The sequence below is a fragment of the Rhipicephalus microplus genome, chromosome 2, assembly GCF_043290135.1.
Source record: "Rhipicephalus microplus isolate Deutch F79 chromosome 2, USDA_Rmic, whole genome shotgun sequence".
In the NCBI taxonomy this organism is placed as follows: domain Eukaryota; kingdom Metazoa; phylum Arthropoda; class Arachnida; order Ixodida; family Ixodidae; genus Rhipicephalus; species Rhipicephalus microplus.
In genome coordinates this window covers 261,690,870-261,715,869 of record NC_134701.1, presented here as the reverse complement: position 1 = coordinate 261,715,869, position 25,000 = coordinate 261,690,870, and the positions used below count along the sequence as shown (strand labels likewise).

General features: G+C 44.7%; 2 protein-coding genes across 2 annotated transcripts in view; both read left to right on the top strand.

The window, feature by feature from the left end:
- The window catches only part of LOC142794825 (uncharacterized), a 16,075-nt gene extending 2,962 nt beyond the window's left edge, over nt 1-13,113 (top strand). The window contains exons 3-17 of the mRNA XM_075885955.1: nt 256-336; nt 1,265-1,469; nt 2,262-2,371; nt 3,254-3,340; nt 4,055-4,137; nt 4,209-4,290; nt 5,866-5,968; nt 6,935-7,038; nt 8,321-8,458; nt 8,686-8,792; nt 10,123-10,281; nt 11,397-11,496; nt 12,417-12,511; nt 12,928-12,985; nt 13,099-13,113. Of these exons, the coding sequence (XP_075742070.1) occupies nt 256-336; nt 1,265-1,469; nt 2,262-2,371; nt 3,254-3,340; nt 4,055-4,137; nt 4,209-4,290; nt 5,866-5,968; nt 6,935-7,038; nt 8,321-8,458; nt 8,686-8,792; nt 10,123-10,281; nt 11,397-11,496; nt 12,417-12,511; nt 12,928-12,985; nt 13,099-13,113 (1,527 nt within the window). The remainder of the gene's footprint in view (nt 1-255; nt 337-1,264; nt 1,470-2,261; nt 2,372-3,253; nt 3,341-4,054; nt 4,138-4,208; nt 4,291-5,865; nt 5,969-6,934; nt 7,039-8,320; nt 8,459-8,685; nt 8,793-10,122; nt 10,282-11,396; nt 11,497-12,416; nt 12,512-12,927; nt 12,986-13,098) is intronic.
- Nucleotides 13,114-16,638: 3,525 nt separating this feature from the next.
- On the top strand, nt 16,639-20,690 carry LOC142794809 (uncharacterized). The gene is made up of 3 exons (XM_075885953.1): nt 16,639-16,698; nt 17,773-17,994; nt 20,346-20,690. The coding sequence occupies exons 1-3, from the start codon at nt 16,639-16,641 to the stop codon at nt 20,550-20,552; spliced, it is 489 nt and encodes a 162-aa protein (XP_075742068.1). The 3' UTR covers nt 20,553-20,690.
- The last annotated feature ends 4,310 nt before the right edge of the window (nt 20,691-25,000 follow it).

The following is a 25,000-nucleotide window of genomic DNA, read 5'->3' as shown; positions in this document are numbered from 1 at the left end:
GTGTGTGTGTGTGTGTGTGTGTGTGTGTGTGTGTGTGTGTGTGCGCGTGCGCGTGTGCGTGTGCGTGTGTGTGTGTGTTTTTATGTCCTATGCGGTAAACGCATTTGTGTGAACCTTTTGTTTTTTAACTGTTTCGAAATTCGAACATTTAAAGCAAGATTAAACTGATCGAGTGTTTCCCTTGTGAGTAACTCTCAAAAAAAAACGTACCGGACTGGCGGTAACGTGTAACCTTAAACGTTACCTTTCCTACAGGAACCAAAGATCTTGATATCTGTGGAATCTTCGCTCCAGGGCCAGAGCTTCCCACAGATTGCTAACATCATCTCGTCAACGGTACGTGTTCCCCACCTCACATTGCCAGAATTTGGGGAATCTGCACGCGGCACTCTCTTTATACCTGAATGAGATATAGGCAAAAAAAATCATAGCCGAAATAAAAATGTTTATTAAGGCAGACTTTCGGTTCTACACTTCAAAAACCTTCAATATTTTAGTAAAATTGCAGTATCGCATCACAAAGCATGTGGTTTCCCACGACGATTGAACACCGCCTATTAGAAACACATTGGGTTGCATTGTAACATATTGAACATTTTGAGAAACCTACTCATTTGTGGTCCGCTGCGTGACACCACGACACTGCAATTTCACTAAAATGCACCAGTTTGTCTCTGTTGTATAGAACCATCCTAGTCATTCATTTTCACTTAGCGTCGCACTGAGTCCCGTTACTCATGTTACCACGTTTACTTGCGGAACTAGTTGAGAAGAGCCAATCTTGGCTAATATTTAAGGGTTAGGTTACAATGTTGACTACGCTTTGGCCTGACGCCAGCACTGTCTTCATTCCGTCTCTGTACTTGATTACTTTGTTATCATTCAATTCTTTCCCCCTATCTGTCCCGATGGGGCACGCCAGCATTCAAAAGCACGGCGCAAGTCAACTCACCCATTTCTATTTACCCTCTTGCTAACACATTCAGTTCATTCACTTTTTCTACCGAGCATAACAACAGTATACATGAATTCACCGCATGTCGCGGTTAAGTAAGAGCGCTATACACCTTTTCACAGGAAGGAAAAAAACACCGCCATGATGGGCTGTGCGCGGGAGTGCAAAGGCTAAGGGCGCAGCGTTGTCAGTGCATTTTCGAGGGGACGCGCCAATTTGCACAGCCCAAGGAGGGCTATGGCGGCGCCCAGGGAGGCGTATATGAAAAGGTGAATAGTCAATTTCTGTTTGAACTCCGGATCCTCACAGATCAAGCGGACGCTGCGCATCAAGCACACCATCCCGAGCTACAAGATTCGCATCAAGCCGTTCGTCTTGCTGCCGAACTTGCGTATCGCGGCACCGCTTCAGGAGAAGATCAGTCATAGCGGCAAGCTCGAGGTTACGGTGGTCGAGTGCTCGAGAATCGTGCTCTGCGAGGGATCCTTCCAACTCTACTGCATGGTCTCCATCGGTGAGCAACCGCCGTTTTGTTTGTTTGTTTTTTCTTGTCATTAATACCCAGCGGTGCAAAAATGCAGAGTTTTTGCAACCGTTCTATTTTAAAGTAATTTAACAGATGGCCCTCAATGAAATATACGTTCACAATTACGTGGGCTACGTCTTGTGCACACAACCTGACTACAGTCTTCTAGTGCGTCATTCAGAAAGCTTTATAACGCTACAGCAATATTGAAAAAACAACATGTTTAAAAAGCTAGAATGGCCCACAAATAAAAGTGAGGGAACGCAATGAATACATTATAAAAACAAGACATCAAATACCTCGTATATACGTTAAATAAAAAAAAACATAGCCATGAACACGGGCTGCATGATTACAAGCCTGAATAATTAGCTTCTTCGTCTCGCCTAAATGATAGCGGAGGAGCTCAGAAGGCACTATAGTATGTAAGTTTGGGTGCCAAAGTTGTTTTTCCCGCGTTGTCGTCCCTCATAATGATATCATAGGTTTTTCGCTCAAACCCCCAAAAGTTAATTTTTCACCTATAATTCCCACACGGCAACAGTGTGAGGATTCTTATTCATGAAACATGATAACCGCACATTAAAATATAACTTTTTTCAGCATGTGTCTAAGAAGCATCGCTTTACTCTGAATTTATAGTGCGATTTCCCTGCTGTTTTTGTTTTTCTTATTCCTCAACGAAAATTGAAAAATGCCCGTTTTTCAGCATTTCTTGCATTTGAGGAGTTTATCCTCCATAGCGTTAAGTTCATGTACTTCAAACTTTTTCTCGCACAGAGGATTCGCAGTGGATCAACGTGGACAACATTGTCGGCACAGCCTGGATTCCCATCGAGCTAGAGATAAACAAGGAGAGGGGTCAGGCCACTGGGGTAGAACTCAAAGAGGTAAGCATTGGGTAAACAGCAATGGCTACGACAATGCGTTAAGGTCCCTGGTAAGTAGTTTCACTGGTGTGTATCCAGCAGGTGTCAAATTGCCAGCATGTTTTCATTCGTTCCTGTAAAACTGAGCTGAAACTCGGAGAGACAGTCTCAGCTTCGGCAGATATTGTGCCTCAATTCTTTCCTCAACATCGTCGTTAATAAAATGAATTGCCAGATTCCACACCACCTCAAAAATGAAGAAACTTTTGCCAAGGTTGTGTCCTTAGTACTGTAGGGTGAAGCGTTCAGTGGACTGAAACAGAGGCATAGCAGTGAAATTTGTTAATACTGTGTTGGCAGAGAGAATACTGCTCTCAGACGTTTCTCAAACCATAGTCAGCTCTAGCCAAAATCTGTCCGGGCTCCCACTATGCGTTAGGCAAAGCCTATATACTTCCTTTTCAGTTACTGTTATAATAGTCATGCTTTGGTCGCAAACAACACAAATACAAGTAAAGGAACACTCAACCACAAGCACAAGCGGCGCTTGTGGTTGTGGATGTGCTTGTGGTTGGGTGTTCCTTTACTTGTGTTTGTGTTATTTGCGGCGTACGCATGTCATTAAGCAAGTACCAACTAGGCCAGCAATCAGTATTGTTGTAATAGTCGTTTCTTTCTGTTTGCATTTCGATGCGATAATTTTTATGTTCTACAATACATCGCTGACTGCGTGCTTTTAATGCTGACCCTATTTATTTATTTTTTGTTTTTTTTTACTTTTCATAGCTTACGTGCAATAAATGTTTTGGATCTTAAGAATGAGTGAGTACATAGTACGCAGTGAACGTACGATATTTAAAGATTGCACGTACGAAAGCACACGCTTTGTTCTTTCTTTTACAGAAGTTAATCGAAGGCAGGTTTCGAGAGTGTGTCGTCGTGGACACTATAGCGCCAAACTCGCCCTTCGCAGCCGGCGGACTTATCGAGGTAATAGTGGGGTATATCTCGGCTTTGTCGTTTATGTTGTCCCTTTTTAACGGTCTGATCTGCTGTCTCTAACATACCCGCGGCTGCTTTTACAGCAAATCTTGCTGCATCTTACCCTTGAAGCATCATTCTTTAAAGGGTCCCTCACCCATCCTCCCCGCGTTCAAAAGTTTTGTGCTCTCCTTCGCTACCCTTCACAGACGCGATGTATCCTCCTCGCCCCTTAGTTCCTAAAAGCACGTGAACAATGACAGCACTGAGCGCTAGAGCCTATCAGGATTTCCCGTTTCTAGGCTGCACGCTCTTAACGCCGCTTGCACGGTTGCAAACACACAAAATGAGGTGTGATCGGCTGATCATGCACGATAAACATGCGAGACAAAAAAGAATGGATGGGTGGCTGCATGGCAAAGCAGTGAAGCAGACAAACCACATTTCATATCTCGCGCGTATGGACCAATCGAGAACATGTGCACTATAGACGTCACGAGAACTACTATCTGTGTCACAGGAGTGCTCAAGAAGCACTAGAAGTATCAGGAGAAAATACTGCGCTTCATTTTTTTTTGTATTTTGAGATCCTGGTGAGTGGCCCTTTAGTGATGTATAAAGATTTTATTGCTATAAAGATTTGAGTGATTGCTTGACTTAGCCCGGATTATTTTATAACAGTGAGAAGGTATGTTAAGTAACCCTTTTTTGTCTCTCTCTCAGGGAGACATCGTGGTATCGATCAAAGGCACAGACGTCACAGAAATCAAGCAAGCCTACAAGCTCTTGGCCAAGCACGGTGAAAAGTAAGGAAGCACGTACTGGAGGCATACGTGCAACTTGTATGGATAAAATAACATCAACTGTTCACATGCAGAGTCACCATGAAAGTCGAGAGAAAGTCCGAATTCAAATGGCACAAACAAGCCGCACAGGAACAACAAGCCCAACCCCATAAGGTATGCTCCGAAATCAGTTTCGAAGAGCGGCATACTTTTCTTTCTGTTCTCATAAACCGCCAGGCTAATTTTTGTCATGTATTGCTGGGATGTGGGACTTAGCTGAGTTGTGTAGTAAAATCTCAGCTTTTTTTTTTTTTTCGCACTCCGCACCACCTACTCCTTTAGGGGTAAACAATTTAAACGATGTAAACTGGGACAAAATCAGCTTCACACTTCAAATTGAGTCAGTCAACTCAGCGTAAATAATGACTACCAAAATGAAGTAAATGTAATCCGGTGTCATTGCAACCATGAGTGGTGCAGCGTGCACAATGAGTGATAGCCGATTCTGCCTCAGAACCTGCCTCAGAGTTCGTTTGCGTGTTTGCTATTTCGAGGTTGCTCTTCGGCAAACGTGGCCGACTGTGACAGATATCATTTGCACGATGTTCGAGTGGATGGCACATACACAGCCGCAACACATTTCTGTTGGTTCTGCGTCGGAACAGACGAAGGTATGCTGTAGGACGCTTGACGAAGGAATAATAGACAGACTTAGTTAGGCGTCCACAGCAGTTCTTCGTACGCAGGCTGCCAGCCATTTCCTACGACAGATGGTGCCCACAAAGCTGTTGCGGACACTCAAATAAATCTGTCAAATGTTGACAAATTCTGTATAAAACAAGAAAATATGCTACAAATGGTAACATAGTAAATTTTTTCTCACAACGACGCGCACTCATCCCCCGGGTTTGACCAAGAGTGCATGCATATCTCAACTGCAGACCCTGCTGCACATATACAAACTGCCAAATTGTGCGTGTTCGAGCATACGCACCCAGTGATGCGGGGCAGGCTATTCAATGTGGCTTCAGGGCCAGACGGACGCCTTGTTATAGTGAAAGCCCTAGAGAGGAAATGATTGATATGTGGGGTTTAACGTCCTAAAACCAACATATGATTATGAGAGACGCCGTAGTGGAGGACTCCGGAAATTTTGACCACCTGGGGTTCTTTAACGTGCACCCAAATCTGAGCACACGGGCCTACAACATTTCCGCCTCCATTAGAGAGGAAATGTTAAAAACACAGTGGCCCAGATAAGGCTTAACGTCATCGCTGTATTCACGCACCTCGTTATCAGCGTGCATCTCTCTCTCTCTCTCTCTCTCTCTCTCTCTCTCTCTCTCTCTCTCTCCAAGCACGGGATTGCGTCGACGCATCCGTTTTTTGCTTTTTGTTAGATGTTACCATATGAAAATGAGTGATCATTACTTCGAAATGCCATTGTCTGCAGTTTCTTTTCTAATTTCAGTGTAGCACAGTCAGAAAAAAAATCAGTTTGCCTTCGCTGAGCAGTGCTATCACACTCTTAGCATTAAACAGGCCGTATGAACGGTATTGCGTGTATATTGTTTTATCGACTTCGTCTTGCTATGAAAATTTTAATAAACTAACTAAGTGGGTTCTGTGCTCATCACAACATGGCCATATTTTGCGTGCACGTTCGCATCTGCAAGAAAATGTAAGGCCATATTTCTGACGTCAAAATACACAAAAAACTGCTCGTTTTTATTTTTTTCTTATTTTTAGCCTGGTGAACAGTCAGCGCCCGCTCCTGGAACATCCGCGATGGAGGACACCAAGACAAAGAACTCGATTGTCACCACAAAGACTACGCTGGCTACTCTGCTCGGTACACTTGTTTCCTTTACTATGATACAAATCACCCAGCAGGCTACCTTACTGAACTTGTTTCTTTGTTTTTTAAGCTAACAAGCTTCCGCGATACCAAAATAACAGGTAATGTAGACCAAAAGTTGAGTACTGACCGGAGATGCCTATCAGGAAGCAACTTGGCTGAGTGGCATAACGGAACTTGCATATCGTCGCGTTAAATCATCTGCAGCAGTTTAATTTCCATTACCCCATCCAATGCTTCTAGCAGAGGTCTAAGGCTGAGCGATGAACTCATTGGTGCCGCACATTCGATGTCTCCCAGCGCTAGCAACAAACTCGTACCTTGATTATTTATTCCTAGCGATGAGAAACATCGCATTATGTTGTAAAGCGTTGATGCTAGAGTGGTCACTAAACGATAAATACTTGAAAGCATGGTTTCTCAAAGAGAGTTCCGCGACCCTCTGATAAGTTCTTGTGGGGTTCACACTCAGCAGATCACTTAAATGGCGAACCCGAGTTGCGATCCATCTAAGGAACCTACAAAAGGGGATTCCGCAGATTTCTCCTCGGAATTTTTCGAGCCACTGATTCGTTTTTGATGTTTTCGCATGCAGCATATCACTTAGTTGGCGAACCCGGGTTGCGATCCATCTAAGCAACCCCCATTACTCAATCTCGAGTGTCAATAAGCTCACCTCAGTGCATAACCGAAACGCGTGATCTTGTTCAGTTGCACGCCGGTGATTATTTTTTATATATTCCTGTTTTTGAATGTAGTGCACATGAACGTAGCGGGGAAAAAAAGTTTAGTAAAAGCGGGAAAAAGGGGGGCAGGGTTTTAGCACGTAGTGGTGCTTAGCAGGTTTCCCTGTGTGCAACATGCTGGAGAACTCCTGCTTCAAAGTACTGCTTCCTGTCTTAGTGACGGAAATTCTGTGCATTGCTGTGAGTTTAAGTTCGAACAATACAACTGTCGCAGGCGCTCAAAAAATCAAGAGAATTGGAGACAGCGAGGAGATTCAAGCCCGTGCTAAATCGAAGAACCAGCCCATCGAGCGGACTCAGTTCGTCCTCTCAACCAGAGTAAGTGCCACTGCGTATTCTGAAAACTACAAAAAGTGTTTTTTTTACCCAATACAGTCGGGATAAATTTCCCAAAATACGGCAGAAATGTTAAGCAGGAACAGCTGACGATGACTGTATAAACCAATAATCTTAAACTCACATCAGCGCAGTCACAAAATCTAATCGTTCAAATGGCCGGGGCAGTGAAGGAGTCGGTAGTGCACGGGAAATGTGGGGTGGGAAGTCTAATATAAAAGTCAGCTAACGTCGCCAATTAAAGCAACCTCATTCCCATTTATTTTAAATATGAGCCATTTCTGAAGCGGATCGCACTTCTGGACTCGAGAAGTATATCGATACTGATCTCCAGAATGACTTAAATCGAGATGCCGATCCTGAATCATAGAGAATTTGTTCAGCAGTTATGTTTCAATGCAAGATGGCCTCATGGGGTGTTCACGAAAAATAAAATGCTTAACACTAGTCACGTTTCTGTAGCTTACCCTTACGGAGCGTTATTACTCACCATAGGCGAGAAAGTAATGTCAGCACCATTTAGCGTTGCGACCAACACTCCTGATGTCATAAGAAACTGGGACGAGGACTTGTCAAGTGCCGGCCGCGCGCCGAAAGCGCAAGGTCGGCGGGCCGCATTCAGCCCATGGGCTGCGTGCTTCAGATCACTGGCCTAAACTTAAACGAATACCCATTCTGCTTACAGGACTTTGTTCCTTTCTTGACAATGACTATGAGCCGCCGCCTTAGGCGTGGTCAACTGTTGTCAACACAGAACAATGCTGTTGCTGAATAATGAAGAGCCGAGCTAGTTGGTAGGCGGGCATGTTAAAGAATTGGGCGTGCAAACACATAAGACAGAACAAAACATAAGAATCATTTATGCTGTCTTGAATTTTGTCTCGCTGCAGGTCGCGGGTTCGAATCCCGGCTGCGGCGGCTGCATTTCCGATGGAGGCGGAAATGTTGCAGGCCCGTGTACTCAGATTTGAGTGCACGTTAAAGAACCCAAGGTGGTCGAAATTTCCGGAGCCCTCCACTACGGCGTCTCTCGTAATGATATGGTGGTTTTGGGACGTTAAACCCCACGTATCAATCATCAACTTTTGTCTCGTGTTCGTGTTAGCACGCCCAGTCTTCTAAGATGAAAACAGCAAGTTTTTATTAAACACGCGTGTTAATAAGTGCAGTTTTGTGTGACATTTTCGCTTACGAATGCTGAATAATACCATGCCCGTTGAAAGAACTACCGAGAATCAACAACTGTCATTTTTTTTTTTTCAAGGACCCCGTCTTTCTGGAAAAATTCACGTTGGATGTAAAAAACAACTTGAAGTACATCAACATCGGTATATTCAGCAAGGGCCAGATCATCAGCCTTCACGGCATGAAGAAGAGACCCTCTGACACCATGCTGGCTTATGTAAGCATAGTCTTGGTTACTAGCTTCCTTTATGATATTAACAGTATACCGTTGACGTCACTGTCCGAGCTGAATTCGACAGCTAGCAAGTTTCCCCTGAAGTTTTGAATGAAGCGCACATAAGTTCAGACACTTTGGGCATTTTTTTTAACGAGATAATGCTCTTTGCGTGTAATCTATTATCCGGGGAACGCCTGACACGTGCTGTTGCCTACACTTTTTTTCAGAATAGCATCCCACTCACGTACGTTCTGGACGAATGTCAGAAGACTACGCAAGGATTCTTTGGGCCGGTGATCAAGTTGCTCTGTCCCGAATTCCAACAACTGCCCAAGTGAGCGAACAAATGCACCTGTAGACGGGTTCCTGATCGCGTCATTGCTAGAAAGACAAGTCAAGTGAGTTCTGCTTAATCCCGCAAGGTGGCACAAGCGTCGCCGAAGGGAAATGGATCACCGTTTTCTTGTAGCATGAGGACACATGAAAGTCAATACCAATTTCTCAGATAGAAAGCTTCTTAGTTCCCGAAAAAATTTGTACTGGTCCAGGGATCGAACCCGGGATCAACGCATTCCCGGGTTAGTCGTTTTACGACTTTAGTTTACCAGGAAATAGCAATTGGCCGCGCAGGGGCTATTACGACAACTTGTTGCACATGGCCACATATTGTTTGCAACTATGTATGTGTCTTATATTCGGTTGCAGCTGAGTACGCTAATAATCCATACAACTCATCTGTACGTAGCACAGAGAAAGCTAGAGAGAGGGCTAGAATTTTCTAGCTTGTTGTTCTGTGGAGACGGACGCGCCGTATTGCCTGGTGGTCGCTTTCATGGCCGGCGTGGTCTGTGCAGGAGGTAAGAGGGTTACACTTCAGAAAAGCTACCATTGCTGGCACCTCTAATTGTGGTGCAAGCCTGGTTGGCGCCGTGTTTTGGAGCTCTTTGAGGGTGGTTTCAGCACTCGTTTGTGACACTGGTCAACTCAACTTCAAGAACGATCCCCCCTGAAAAGCGCTGGACCTGAGTTCGATTCGTAGACAAAATAAAATATTTCGACAACTAAAGATTTTCTGAGATATTCGTATGGGTTTCGCTGTGGCTACATGCTACAAAAGGATGGCTGTCAATTTTCATTTCTTGGTGAATTTTGCAAGTACAGCGCAAAACTCAGAGATAGGCAAGAACGCTGTTCTGGTTTCTTTTGTGAGCTTTTTTCGTTCTACCTACCATATATCATGAGGCAACTCGCCCGAGTCAAGCGTTGGTCACTTGCTAAAAAACAGACTAACATGACCAATGTGTTATAAACACCTGGTGACAGAGCCTTTCGCACTGCGTGAATAGCTGGGTATCCTACGATTTCTTTTCAAAGCGTAATAACTGAACGTTGCATCATACTATAGGTTTGACTCCTCTGCTAGCTTTATCCAGCGGAGGCCTTCACAGCCGGAACGTCTTTTCGTTTGTACACCTTCGAGCCAGATGAACAATCATATTTGTTTACTCAATAGCGCATGTAGCCTGTAGTTCATACTTCCAGAGAACTTCGCAAAACGGTGCGTCTTTTGTGCTTTTTTGTTGTTTAAGTCTCTTGATTTGGCTAGTTGGTTCTGAGTATCTTGTTGCTGGTGTTGTTTTTCAACAATTTATTCTTCTCAACAGGGATCTCAACAAGTACTCCACGCTGAATGGTTTCGACCCGCGGCTTTGTTACGGCGACATTACGCTTCACTTCGTCTTCAAGGGAGAATACAAGTTCAGGGGCGGTCCCCAGCAGGACGTGGAAGAAATGCACGACCTGATGGGACTTGAGTCTAGCTGGTAAGGCAGCCTGCACTCATCGGTGTAATGATACATCGGCGTCTCTTCAATCCCACTTTCTCATGCTGTAAGCAAAGCCACTGTCTTCGGGATACTCTAGCGTCTTCGGGAACATGTAGAGATAAATTAACCAAGCTCGTCTATAAAACAGCCAGTACGCAAACTTAACACAATATTAACTAAGGGAAACAATACTATAGCAGTGATAGCCGCTACCAGCACCTCCCGTGACTGCTTCTGACAGTCTAATCACCAATATGTGAACTACTCTGCTGAACAGGCACTTCTTTTTACGCAAGTTTTGCCTACCTCTCTGATAACTTTCACTTCTAATACTTTTTTACACGTTATGTCGGTGAACATGTTTGGAAACACACTTTCGTTAGGCGAAAGCACGTACCGCCGGTTCTCTTGCGTAGAACAGATCCGTAACTACGATTCTAAACTTTGAGAACGAAGCACGTAAGTAGGTCAATCGTTCAAACGTATTCTCAGCCGTCATAAATTTTTAGCATCCAAAACACTTAGCAGTTGTATCCGCTAAGCTTAAGTTGTTTTAACAGACGCCACTTGATTGATTGATTTGTGGAGTTTAACGTCCCAAAACCACCATATGATTATGAGAGACGCCGTAGTGGAGGGCTCCGGAAATTTTGACCACCTGGGGTTCTTTAACGTGCACCCAAATCTGAGCACACGGGCCTCAACATTTCCGCCTCCATCGGAAATGCAGCCGCCGCAGCCGGGATTTGAACCCGCGACCTGCGGGTCAGCAGCCGAGTACCTTAGCCACTAGACCACCGCAGCGGGGCAACAGACGCCACTTAAAATCACAATAAAACTGTTTCTGAGAGAGCAGTTATCTGCAACATTTTTTTTGTGTGTGTGATTGCAGACTATAAACGTCTTCTCCTTATCAGACGCAATGTAACTTGGCCTGCTCTCTGAAATGCCACAACATTTTCTTTGGTATAAGACTCACTCTTATGTAATCAAAGCAAGCGAACACTTAAAGTGCAACTTAGTAATGGTATATTAGTTCGTCTCGAATCAAAACTTCAACTTGAATGCTCATGACGAGCTTCTCGTATGTGACCCTTCTACGTTCTACCTAGGTCATCCACTATGAAAACTCAAGCACCGAAAAACTTGGCTCATAAGTTCGAAGACGTCACTCTGAAGAAGATCATCGTATGCAAGTATTGTGACAACCGGGTAAGGACGGTGCGCTTAAAAGATGCACGTGATTAATATTCAGCATTCGTTTCCCTTGTTTGTCTGTGTATACTGCGAAATCCAAGACGTGCCGTTTTCAATACCATCGTCAATTTTCATAAGGTCTGAATGCAAGATCATTGTTGCCGTGGTTTGCAAAGCAATATATGATTTGCCAGGAAAGGCGTGATGCAGCACACTTCATAGTATAATACTTCAGAAACACTCCTATTGTTGACTCCTTATTGTACAATGGGTGCCAATCTTCCTCAGCTGCTGTTCGTCCGGAGGTCGTAGGTTAGACCCCGACGGCGGCGGGCCCATTTCGATGGAAGTAAAACGTCAGAAGTCCACGTATTGTGCACTGTCTGTGCGCAATAAATAAAATTCACTATGGCCGAAAATGAAGCTGTACCTTGTAATCATATGGTGATTTCGGAACTTAATGCCCCACATCAGGTCCGTAGCCAGGGTGCTGCCCAGCGGGTCTTCACTCGACCCCCCCCCCTCGAAATTCGGATGGAGGTTGGTGTTTTACCCAGTACAGATAATAAATAAGGTGTTATTCGAAACCTTCAACAACTGCGCTCCTCTCCCCCCCCCCCCCAAAAAAAAATCTTGGCTCGCAGCCAGAAATTATATGTTGGGAAGGCTTGCAGCCTACCCCACATATCTTCCACACCTGAAATAGTGTTCATGTAAGTCATAATACTCTTAACATCCGAGGCATTCAGTACGCCCAGCTAAGCATTCAAAACATTGCCTAAAATAATTAAAAGCAGCGTACCGTATACGCATTAGAATATGAGAACGCAACCTTTGTAACGCCACTCTGTGCACAACACATTTCTTTGTAATTGGCGGAATTTGGATGTAATGGAGTGTCCCATAATCTTTCTATTACTTTCACTTTGTTTCAGATTTGGCTGGGTTACGGATGTCGGTGCAAGGTGTGCAACATGATCGTGCACAGCAAGTGCCGCCCCCTGGCGCAGCAGAAGACGCTATGCAAACAGTGCGTATACGTAGCAGTGCAACAGCACTGCGTGACAATTCAACCCATTTTCTTGGTCGTGCAGAATATTTTCAACTTTGATTTCTTCCTTTACACTGTAAAACGCAGAAATGATCTGAATATGGACAGCATCCAAATTAGACTGAAAAACCAATGCGTCTTGCCCGATCACTTTGGTCCACGTGCTTCGTTGGGGTATAATGTGCAATGTGCCACTTTTGACCACTCTGAGTGTTAAACAAACAAAACATTTCGATATAAGGCACTACCAAATAGGAAATTTGCGTGTACAAAAATCACTTTTTTTAGGCCATAAGTATACCAAGAATAAAGAAATGAACACTCAAAGTCAAAATGTTGGAACCGCAAAGCAGCTATAATACTGTTCAAGTCTGGTGATGTTCCTCCCTTTTCAGAAAAATCTGGCCAGATGAGGACGCCATCGACAGCGGTAAGAGTTTGTCGCCTTATTTGGTACGGCTCCTCTCTAGAAGCTCCCGTTTTTGTCTGTTTTCAGAGAACACAGAATAACGCCTGAATTACGCTCTAATACAAGTATTTTTGTTTTGATTTTCTTCCCTCTCTAGATAAAGACGAAGTAAGTCTTGCCGAAACGGTGTTGTGTTGTTTCTCAGCTGCTTTACTTTAGTTCATGAAAATTTTTTGCTGGCAAGTTTGTCCATAAATAAGTTGCCGAGCGCAAACTGGACTTGTCGTAAACGAGCGCTTGTCGTGCACCTAATTTGCTTTCTGCCATTTACCGTGCTTTTTCCTCAATACGTGTCATTTGTAGCGAAAGCTAGTACGTTCGTGCCAGAGCCGTATATTTCTTCGGCTCTGGTCCGTGCGTGCTTCTTGCACATGCGTGCATCTTGCACATCTTGTATGCCAAGTACATGTCAAAGGTTGGACTTTTTATCCTTCTGATTCATAGTACACGCAACTTTTTTCTGGCGAAGCTGAAAATGAAATAGACTTCATTCTGTGTGCACACTCAGGCGTTGTACAGGATGTAGTAGTAGTTAGCGAAATCCGATGTATTGACGATAAAATGGTGATGCTCGTATTCAACTATATTTAAAAAGAAAAGGCATAAACTTATAAGCAAGAGGCCAGTTAACGAGCTAGCAGTGTGAGGGAAAGTACAAGAATTCAGAGTTTCTCTTCAGAATAGATTCGAGGCTCTAAACGAGGTAACCGACGTTAGCGTTGGCACAATAAACGATAATTTTACTAGTATCATCAAAGAGTGTGGAATGGAAGTCGGAGTTACAGTCACTAGACAGGACACTAGCGAGCTATCTCGGGAGACGAAAAATCTCATTAAGGGACGACAAAGCACGAAAGCATCAAATTCAACTACAATAAAGAGCTAGTGGAGCTCTCGAAGTTAATCCATAGGCACAAGGTAGCCGATGAACGTATAACATGGGCGAATTGAGCAGGCCGTAAAAAGCTTCCAAAGGAAACTTGTGCATAGGCGAAAATCGGATGTATTCATTAAGAACAATGTCATAACCAATATGGATGGGATAGTAGATGTGACGGAGTAGTTCTAAAGAGAGCTGTATAGAAGTCTAAACAACCAGGATGATATCGTAAGAAGCAATAATAGTCCAGGGGAACTCGACATCCTTCCAGTAACGACAGAGGTAGTAAGGAAATCCCTGGAAGGATTGAAAAAAGAGAAATTCGCTGGTGAGGATAAGGTAACAGCGAATCCACTGAAAGATGGCGGAGAAATTGTGTTAGAAAAACTGGCCACCTTATATACGAAGTGTCTCTTGACGGGAAAAGTATCAGAATCTCGGAATGAAGCCAACATCATTTTAATTCATAAGAAAGGAGACGTCAAGGACTTCAAAAAGTACAGGCCGATCAACTTAGTGTTCGTTCTCTACAAATTATTTACAAAAATAATAACTAATCAAATTAAGGCAACATTAAAGTTAAATCAACCAAAACACCAAGCACAATTTCATACCGGCTACTTCACAATAGACCGTACCCATGCCATCAATCAGGTAATAGAAAATGCACGGAATACAACCAAGCTCTATACATATATATAGGTTTGATAAGTTACGAGAAGGCGTTTGACTCAGTTGAGACACCAGCAGTAAGTCAGGCACTACAGAATCGGGGCATCGACGAACCCTACATAAACATACTGGAATAAATCTACAGTGGATCCACTGCCAGCATAGTTCTCCATAAAGACAGCGACAGAATCCTAACCAAGAAGGGAGAAATGCAGGGAAACACAATCTCTTCGATGCTATTCGCCGCGTGTTTACAGGAGGTTTACAGGAGCAGAGGCAAGGGGTACACGACTGTCACAGGATGCGGCATCTGCCGCGGCATGTTGCCGGAACACTACATTGGCGAATACAGCAAACTAACAGAGCTCAGATAAGCGAGAGTCAGCAGACTGGTCAACGCGATGGTGTATGCGGACAGCTTGCGGACAGGCCAAGGTCATCACAGAGAGCTCTTATCACTGATAGTATAGAAAGAATGTGGATGTCCAACGAGTAGGAACACGTCTCGTCCACATGGGGTTGAGGAGGGCACACTAAGGTGCGCAGCATACATGTCAACCTAGCGTCCATATATGTTTCTAATAAGTTTCAGAGAAGCCGAAACTAGCAAGCGGAGTGATGGAGAATATGAGAAAGTGTAACCTTCGCCTCCTGACGAGTGCATCCAAATGACTGATTGGTGGTCGCTTCTCGATAATCTCACGGGTGACCTGACAACGTTGGTCCATCAAGCAAAGGAGATTCAGGGTCCATGTAATTCACTGTGGTAGCGGCGGCAGGAACATTTAGTTAGCATCTTTGTCTTGCGTCTTTAGTGAATGAACTCATCCAGTGTATTGGCATGTACCTACGTACCTGCAGTGCCGCATTCATGGTGAACATTGGATGGCTTATGATCGCACGTTTGATTTACGATTGACTTTGCGATCCCGCTCATTCTGATTTGATGAGGCGCTGAAGTTGTGTTTGGTACATCAATCGAGGCTGAAATAACAAGTATGCCAGCTGCCACGCGATACGAGTTTTTGTTCCGCCACTTCGCTTGGCGATGCGATGAAAAAAAAAAAGAAGGATGCAGGAGGCAATTCAGCATGCAGAGCAAAGCCACAGTTGGGCCGATCTAGATGCGAAAAGTTCTACCCCGAGGAGGCGTCGTACCAAGGCTCGGTCAAGCTTGCGGCCGCCTCACTTACTGGCATCGCCCATGTAGACAGTCTTTTTTTCGTCAGAGCGTGAGTCACACGAAAGTGCACGCAGAAAATGTGACAGGGTCATTCCACGCCAAACGCCCCAGCCATTTCGTTGACGATCTCAGATGCATTCAAAAACATCATGCTGATTTCCCTCATTAAAAATATTGAGTTGCTGAACTATTTCGGAGAGAAAAAAATTTTTGTCACGTGGTTGCCTTCCGAACCTCCCAGAATCTCGTCTGGGTGTTGTTTCTGAAAAAAAAAGTATATATTTTGAAAGTACCACTCCCTTTTTCTACACCAAATTTGGTCTACTTATTAGGTGAAAGTGTTTGTGTAAGGTGTTTGAAGGTTAGTAATATTAGCACATTTTTTCTGCCACATATGCCTCCAAGAATTTAGCCAAAAAGATTTATGTTTGCAAAAGTTCTATCCCTCCGCTCGTAGTTGGGCAATTCCAGACCATATGCGGCGCATTAAATGCCCTCGCCACCAATTTCGGTCGACCAGAGTACGCATGACGCTGATATCAAAGCCTTCCGAGGTTAATGGACGTGGGCTTGAAGCGATGTTTGAAAGGAAGTTGTTGTCAGGGCTATCGTTTTGAGAAGCGGTCTTGTCTTCTTCGAGGCAGCAACTTTTCCCAAGCATTCGCTGGAACAACAAGACCACCTGTTCAAGCATTAGCCATAGCTATACACCAAGTGTTCGAAGATCTTTCATCACTTCTAAACAACACTGTATCCCGTCTCTCTGGCTTAGAAGTTTCGGTAATGTTTTGATTTCTTTTGTTCGAATGACCAGAGTAGGGACTCGTTGGCTAGTTCTTTTGTTCACGTTTTTTTTAACACAACACCCTTCTCGAATCCTTTAGAATGGACGAAAAGGCACCATGAGCCCGAAAGCGAAGATGTTCATGGCACCAAGGATGTTTCAAGGAGCAACAAATGAGGCGAGTTTCTTTTTACGCGCAATTTGTGTTACTTCTTTCTTTGCGCACAGAAGTAAGAAAATAGAAAATTTCGGCCAACGTATTTCTCAATCCATCTATATTACCCCACAAGCTATGGTTGCCGAATGCCTAAGAGAGGGAAGGTACAGTTAAGCACAAACAGCTTACAGGTACATATATATCTGAATACGTGTCTCCGCCGTAAAAAAATGAGCGCATTTTTAACGAGTGTCGTCAGTGACGATGATCTCAGCATGAAAGTTAACGCGCTCACACATCTTGCCTGTCAAGATTATCTGTCAGCTGTCTCCGAAATGTTTGCATCACGGCTTATGTTGCACTTATGGGCGAGTCCTGCGCGGCCCCGTATGTGGCTCATAATAAAGACACGTGGTAACTCTTTTTGGGGTATCTCGAGTGTACTACGAGCATGTAAAGAACACCAAAGAAAGTTAACGTGTCTATCGAAAGAGTCACCGTGGTGGTCTATAGCGATCATGGTTCTCGCCTCCGTCTAAATTCGGCAGCCATGGAGGTGAAATTATTGATGGCCGTGTACCGAGATTTACCGGGTGAAGGTTGAAAATCCCCAGGTGGGCAGTGCATCCGGAGCCCTCCAATACAGCATTGCTCATGGACTTATTGCAGTTCTATTACTGAAAGCCGCAACTTATTAAGGGTAAACTCTTGGATGCCTCATCAAACGCAAAAATGATGGTAAGTGGGGTCATCAAGAGTGATGCCAAAAATTGTCATCACGTGATGGCGTCACAGATCGCCAAAATTTGTGACGTCACTACAGTGTCATGTACCTCACACAACAGTGATCGCGTATCATGGCGCTGCAAAACCACCGAGGTTCAGAAAGCTTGTAGTGCTTCCGATCGTCGAGGCGGTGTAGAAATCGACTGAGAAAAAAAAAAGATAGATTTCACCCTGCAGTCGTTTTCCGTGGATTTATTAAGGAACCTTGGATGTTTTTTAATTGAAAGAGGATCACGTGTATGCTAAGTCAGAGCTCACAGGAAAGATCAAAGGGCTTTTTCTTTTGTATATTCGAACGCGTTCCAACAGGGTGGCCAACCAAAGGCTCCTCCCCCGCCTCTGACCGAACCGGATCGCGAGTTTTTCCGCAAGCTCGAGATGTCGGACACGGCGAGCGGCCTCAACCGCGCACTCAAGTACCTCGAGTCGAAGCAGTACGGCCTGCGCATGTACGCCGTCGCCGTCGAAGAGGCCAAGAACATACACCGGGACCTGCCAGCCGACGCGCGCACGGAGCGGGTGCGCCAGGTGGTACGTCCTCGCAATCGTTTGGAGGGTTAGGCTTTGTGCAACCCATAGAGATTCCCACAATACTTACTAGAGGGAACTCTTGCGCTAGTGTATATGGGAGCTGCAACGCACGGCGCTTCAGTGAGCGTGGGAATGATCGGTAGTACACACATTTGTCTCATATCCGTACTTCTGGCCTGCTCTTGGCTCTGTGTGTGTTCGTGTGGCTTGGAGATGTTTTCTTACGAAACAAGTATTAGCAAATGTTCAGCGGTTGCGCTTCACAATTTTATTTTTTAGACTTACTTTCCAAATTGGCTCATGAAGTTCAAAAGGGTTCAATCTTTCATTCAAAACAAAACCGAAACACAGCAATAAACGGAGCCGCAAGTACGCTTCGCCGCCCGCAAGTACGAAGACTAGGTAAATGTGTGTACTACCCATCACTCCCGTTGTCGGTGAACGATCGCATCGCCAGAGTGCCCTCTAGTTAATTTTGAGAAACTCTATGGTGCGACCAGTCGTAGTACAGCTCAACAGTAACACCATGGCGCTGCTAAGCATTAGGGCGTGGGCCTTATTCTCGGCCACTGTGGTCGCATATGCATCGGAGAGAAATCAAGACACACCATTGTATAGGTTCGGATGCAAGTTAGGGCGTTCCATCGTTAGATAATGTTTACTTCTGAGTAACGCCGTATTTACTTTATTATCAACCGTTGCAGTATGAACAGCACAGATTTTCTGTGACATAACAGCTTGCTCTGCGAGAAACTCTTTGAGAGAATGAAACAGTTGGCGCACTTGTAAGCCTTTAACTTGTGCGGGCTCTATATAATCACGCCATGGGCGTCGATGCCGGAGCACATTTCCTCAGAACATTGATCCGCTGATTCGAACATGGCGAGCAGGGAACGCGCTCAAAACAGAGGGGACGGAAATATATAATGCTCAGCCGCTACAATTAAAAAATGCAGTTCACCCTGGCAGATAAACTCGGCCGGTTATAGCTGTCCCTGACAATGCCTTGGGCATTTTAGACGATAGTTTTTCTTGGGATACTTCGATGTAAAGATTGTCCGTCCGTCCGTATGTATGTATGTATGTATGTATGTATGTATGTATGTATGTATGTATGTATGTATGTATGTATGTATGTATGTATGTATGTATGTATGTATGTATGTGTGTATGTATGTATGTATGTGTGTGTGTGTGTGTGTGTGCGTGTGCGTGTGCGTGTGTGTGTGTGTGTGTGTGTGTGTGTGTGTGTGTGTGTGTGTGTGTGTGTGTGTGTGTGTGTGTGTGTGTGTGTGTGTGTGTGTGTGTGTGTGTGTGTGTGGGTCAATCGAGTGAGCTACCAGAGCGAAAGTTTAGGCCCTTGTTGAGCGACTACACATCTTAATGTCTTGCACGATTGCGTTCATACTAGTGAACATCGTCAATAAAAAAGCAAAAATTATGCATATTTTGGAGCAACATCAACACTTGAATATTATGTAATCTGCTCCTTTGCTTTTAAAATGGATATTTACTTATTGCTATTGCAATAAAACACAATGGAGTCAACCTGGGCGACAGATACCACCGGTGGCAGCTGTTATTATTTGCTTCCACTCAACACCTACCTAGCAACGTAAGCAGCTACTCTATGATCAGATGCTGTCATGTCATGACTCAGGTGACAGTAAGGGTGGTTGGCATCCTTATTGAATTAGAGTGAAGGTGTATTCAGATAATACCAAGGGCCCGATGAACGAAAGAGAGGATTTTTCTTATACTTCGCTAAAACAACACAGCGCTGTTACTTATATTAAATGCTTCTAGAAAACTTTCGTTTCTTGACCTTACTGCCAGATGGCGTCCAGATGTCACGCAGTGTTTCCAGACAATAAACTATCGTCTTTCTACGTCCTTTGCAGTGAAGCACGCAGGTATGGGGCCAATTTTTTTAACTTTATGCTAAAACGCACAATAACCTATTAAATGCATGAAATGCGACCACCGGTAATCGAACCCATGCCCTCGTGCTTAACAGCGTGACGTCATACGCACTAAGCCACCACAATATATTGATGAAGAACCGAAAAACCTCAACAAAAGGGGGGAACTATTTCAGGAGAATGGGAAGTTGGGCGAATTGTTATAACATATTTGAAAATATTTATGTTAAGAGAGAAGGGCAAAGACAACAAAAAAGAACCGGACGCTCGTCCTGTATTTCTCGTCTTCGTTATTTTCCCTTCGCGCTGTAGTATTAGAGTATGCTAAAATTAATACGTGCAACGCGCATAAGTTAATCTGCTCCTAACGGAGTCATACAGGTGGCCTCGCCGAGAACGCTTCCTGCTAATCGACTTACTTCCTCGCAGTACCACCGAGTGAAAGCCGAGTACGAAAGGGAGAAAGAGGAGCGAGAGAAGGCGCAAGCGAGGGCCAAGGCACATCCGAACGATGCGGGATCGGTGGCGCAAGCTGCCGCCGCCGAAGAGCGGCTCAAGAACATCAACCTGCTGCTACTCTACTACGCTTCGGGACTGAAACACATCTACGAGGACCACGAAGCGAAGAACCCGTGATCAATCTTTGTCGACGAACATCCTTATCGTCACTTTGATACGTTAGTTTCAATGCGGCGTGTGGTTTTTAGGCGAGTGTGCATGCACGCTCTGATAAAATGACCGCGTGATACAGCGCATAGGCGAGCGTTCGCCATTAAAAAAAAGCACTTTTTTTTATCATTGCACTAGATTAGATTCCCGAGGGGCGCGTGCTCACAAACTTATCAGCAGCAGCAGCAGCAGCCTGACTACGCCCACTGCAGGGTAAATGCCTCTCCCGTGAACCCATGATCACAGAATCTAATCACGTGCGATTCAATCATTCTCATGACATATGCAGTACGTTGAACACACTTTTGTGTATTGGGGCTAAATACATGTTCTATGCCCAAAAATTATTTACGTCGGTGTGAGTGCACGTCGACTTACAAGTCGCTGCATGTATTTAAATTACTCGTATACTATATTTTATTACATACTCTATTGCGCGACAATTTTATAGCAACGGCGATCTTCAATGGTCTGTTGAATCATCGAATGACGACTGCCATAAATAAAAACCGGCATTTCCCAGGTATTGGGGCCTTACATGAAGCCGTCGGCAAGAGTTATGATGTACATAGCGTGTTTGTAATTATTTACATGTCAGAGCCCATCTTTCATGTTTTCATACAACCACGTCACGCAATACCAATTTTTTTGTGTATCGATCAAGCAAAACAGCCGCTAGCGTACCGCGAGCTTGGCATCTAAGTCATGTTTTCAATGGCTTGGATGTCATTATTTACATCTTAGGACTTGTCATTATTTAGTGTGATTTTCTGAGCTAGTTCATACATGGTGTGAAATTAAAGGGTTTTAGCAAGTTCCAGACGGGAGTAAAGAAGAGAAAAACACGCAGAACAAGGCTGCATTTACAACTGAAGTGTATTAAAGAACGATATTCTCTGGAACACCACGACGCATGCTTGGTGTTCTATGCCAAACCTAACCTAACCTAACCTAATCTAAAAGCGAAAGTCGGAAATAGGAAGAAAGCAAGGAAACAGAGAAAAAGCCTGAACCATCAAATAAGTAAAAAGACACAATAAAGCAAATGCAACAAAAATATAAAAAAGAGAGCAAGCATAGCCATGTGTAGCATAGCATAACGTAGTACTAGCACACACTACGCCCATACTAACACGTTCTACGCCCATCCCCCAGCCCCCTCTTTACGTTAGCCGCACCTTAACACATGTGCTAAATGTGATATTTATAGATCTTCTTGGTACTAAAATTATTTATCGGTGATATAAGCCGAAGGTTCGCTAACACAATTCAGCGCCGAACTTCCAGATGTGAAAAGCTTCGCCGATTTTTCTTCCCATTTTATTGCGTTCCCTCCCCACAATCAAGACGCTGCCAAACCTCGTGCAATACAAAGGCCCTTGCCCTCCTGGGCCTTTTGGCAGCAAATTACGATGTTCCCTCATGCGCTCATTAATGCATCGGTCTGTCTGGCCCACGTAGGACCGACCTCAGGAGAGAAATATCTGATACACTGTATATACAGACGTCGCGCATTTTGTGAAAATTGAGTTTTTGCCCGCACACACCGCTTGCATCTTTCTTCTATCTTGTGATGCTTTTGCACATCCTGGCCAGTTTTTTCTGGACGCTACACAGGCAGGCGGACGTCGACGTTATCAGTAAAATTATAGCGGCGTCCACCCATAACTACTGCTCACAATTTTCGGCGGGAAAGTCTGACTCCATGCTCCGCGCCATAAGCACTGATGGTTGCGAGGTGTGCTAACAAACAAAACGATATTGTGAGACGCGACTCGCCATCACATTCTGCTTCCTGCCAGTGATTAATTACTTCAGGAGCTTTAGTGCTGCTGATCAGCAGTGCACACTACTGATGAGCCCGCGTCGGGGCCCAGTTCCCTACGGCTGCAGCTCGTTTCTTGCGACGGATTTCGTCAAGTGGAAACCAATAAAAACTTACGCTGCCGTTTTTATGCCTTTCAGCACATCCAACCGTGATGCAGCTTGTCGGCATACCATTTTTTTTTCTCGTTGCTTGACTGAGAAAACCACATGCACCATCGCAAACCCGGCAGGAACTGCAACAGGCAGAGCGTCTTTTGCCTACCAAGCAAAACCAAACGCCCGACGACAGCGCCACCACATTTTCGTGGTATATGTGCGGTGGAATTTGTCTATAGAGTTCGGGTTCAAATCCCATTCGGTCCCAAGTATCTTTTCCTTATTTTATGCTTGGTCACGCCATCGCCACCGACGGCGATGCCGCTCAACCGCGAGAACGGGCACCCAAGAGCTGCGCCCTGATATCAAGTTTAAATCAATTGTAAATCAAGTTTGAAAAGGAACTGCGCTATTTCAATAGATACCTATTCTGTGCAATACCGAAATGATGCGGAAGTGCAACGCAGCCCATATTCGGCAAAGAAATGTTTGGCTCGTCTGCTCTATCCTCTTTGCGCCATGAACTCTCATAGGCGTAAGCGAAAGGCGTTGTGATCTCTTAGGAAGCCTACGCTGCTAATGCGGTTGCAAAGTACGAAATATCCATAAATCATCTTGCGAATAGAGAAGTACCCACTGCAGCATCTGTAAGGCAATGTGTGCCCCTATGTAGCTACAGACAATGTTGATGCAGTAACGGATGGTGATGATCAGATTACGATGGTGCCGATAGTGATGATTATAATGGTGGTGGTGACTTCATACGTTGACGAAGGATAAATAAAAAGATAAAAAAGGACAGGGCTTCAGATTCAAACAACGACCTGTAGAGCTTGTATAAACCATGTGACGTGACTTCAAATTTATTTAGCACCTATTTATAACCATAGCGATACAACAGCGTCATTTATTGAGTAACAAACGGAAATATGTCAGACAGGAACGAAAAACATCGTAAAGAAAGTAAAGATTTCAACGAGTCATAACAGTGTTATAACGCCGCAACTGGCTTCTGTCTACCCTGCCCGAAGTTTCTATCACCTAATTAAAACTTTCATATGAACAATTCTGCTTAATAATGCGCTCTGACGTACAAAGTAAGTGCACAGTCAACTCTGACAATCAAACTCACCCATGTGCTAAAAGAGTACCGTAGTAACTGTATATAGTACAATCTCATCTATTTGGCGTGCAATGAATTCCACCATTCGAAAAGTTGATCAGAAGTTTTTGTTGAGTGACCTCCCTACAGTTATCGAACAACACACATGTTATTCGACTACAAGACGCCGTATGAGACGCCGTATGAATTTTTCGTTCATAAAATAAAAGCGTTATACAGCGTATCAACAGAATCGTGATTGCTCATTCACATTTTAATGAAAAAAGCATCATACAGCAAAATATCGGGACCAAATGGCTCCCGTGTGATTGGTTTTCAAGTATAACCGTTATTTTCACATAATAACTCTTATTAAGCTCAATTTTTTCATGAACACAAGATGAGTCAAACTAAAGCTTCCATAGGAAACAAGCGTATTGCCCCTCGTTACTAACTGAAGAACTATTTTCAGCATCAGAATAAGATACGCGCAACGAGGCCATTTTCAAGACTATATATCAAGCAATATTTTAAGGATTCACAAACAGAAAGTTTTCTACAAGGATTAAAAAAAAGGTACGTCTGACTGACACGAAATATTTGTTCAATTGAAGACGTCAGTAACCTTCAGATGGCGCACCAGTGCGTGCCAACAGTGTGCGTTGAGCGCGTCCAGCTGTGTGGTTTCAGCCGGCCGGCAAATCAGAGAGTGCTTGACGATTCCCGTGAGGACCAGATAGTTGTCTTCGACATAATGCTCGGCCGCAGTGAGCTCCGCCAGCACTTCCGGTTCCGTTTTGCCCGTGACCGCTGCGAGGTGACGGAGAAGACAGGAATGCCCCGAGAAGTGCTCGAAGTCCAGCTGCCTGTCGGCTCGGTGCGTCAGCACGAAGTCCGTGGCTCGGTTCAAAGCGGTTCTGTTCCTTCGCTGGGCTTCGAACGCCGGGAAGATCGTGGCGTCGCACGAAACCTTCTTACTCAGGAGTTGGAGCTCCGCGATGACCCCGTTGAGCGACATCCCATGGGAAACCTCCTTGACGAACTGAGCCCGATGGGCGGCTTCGAACCCAAGCATGGCGCTTGTTCTCGTCCTGTTGTGAGCGAACATGTACGACAGCGCATTCGCTGCCTCGGGCCTCTATATTTTGTCCAGGCGGACGACCAGGTTCGTGATGGTGTCGTTAGCAGCCAGGGCGAGGAAGACGTCTCGGCAGAAGCCCGCGTCCCTGTCGTCCAAAATTTTGAACAACAGCTGTCTGATGGATCGGTTGACACTGAGCATATGGCAGAGCGCGACTCCTCGGCCCTCAATGTCACCCCGTATGGTGAAGCTAAGAAGACGAACGCCCTTGCTCGACGCCAGGGCTTCGCACAGAGGCCCGAGACAGGC

What these genes read in the sequence shown, in the direction of transcription:
- LOC142794809 (XM_075885953.1), top strand. Translation starts at nt 16,639, where the DNA reads ATGAGCCCGAAAGCGAAGATGTTCATGGCACCAAGGATGTTTCAAGGA. An exon ending in TTCAAGGAGCAACAAATGAG is followed by an intron (nt 16,699 to 17,772) that starts GCGAGTTTCTTT and finishes GCGTTCCAACAG; the next exon opens with GGTGGCCAACCAAAGGCTCC. An exon ending in CGGAGCGGGTGCGCCAGGTG is followed by an intron (nt 17,995 to 20,345) that starts GTACGTCCTCGC and finishes ACTTCCTCGCAG; the next exon opens with TACCACCGAGTGAAAGCCGA.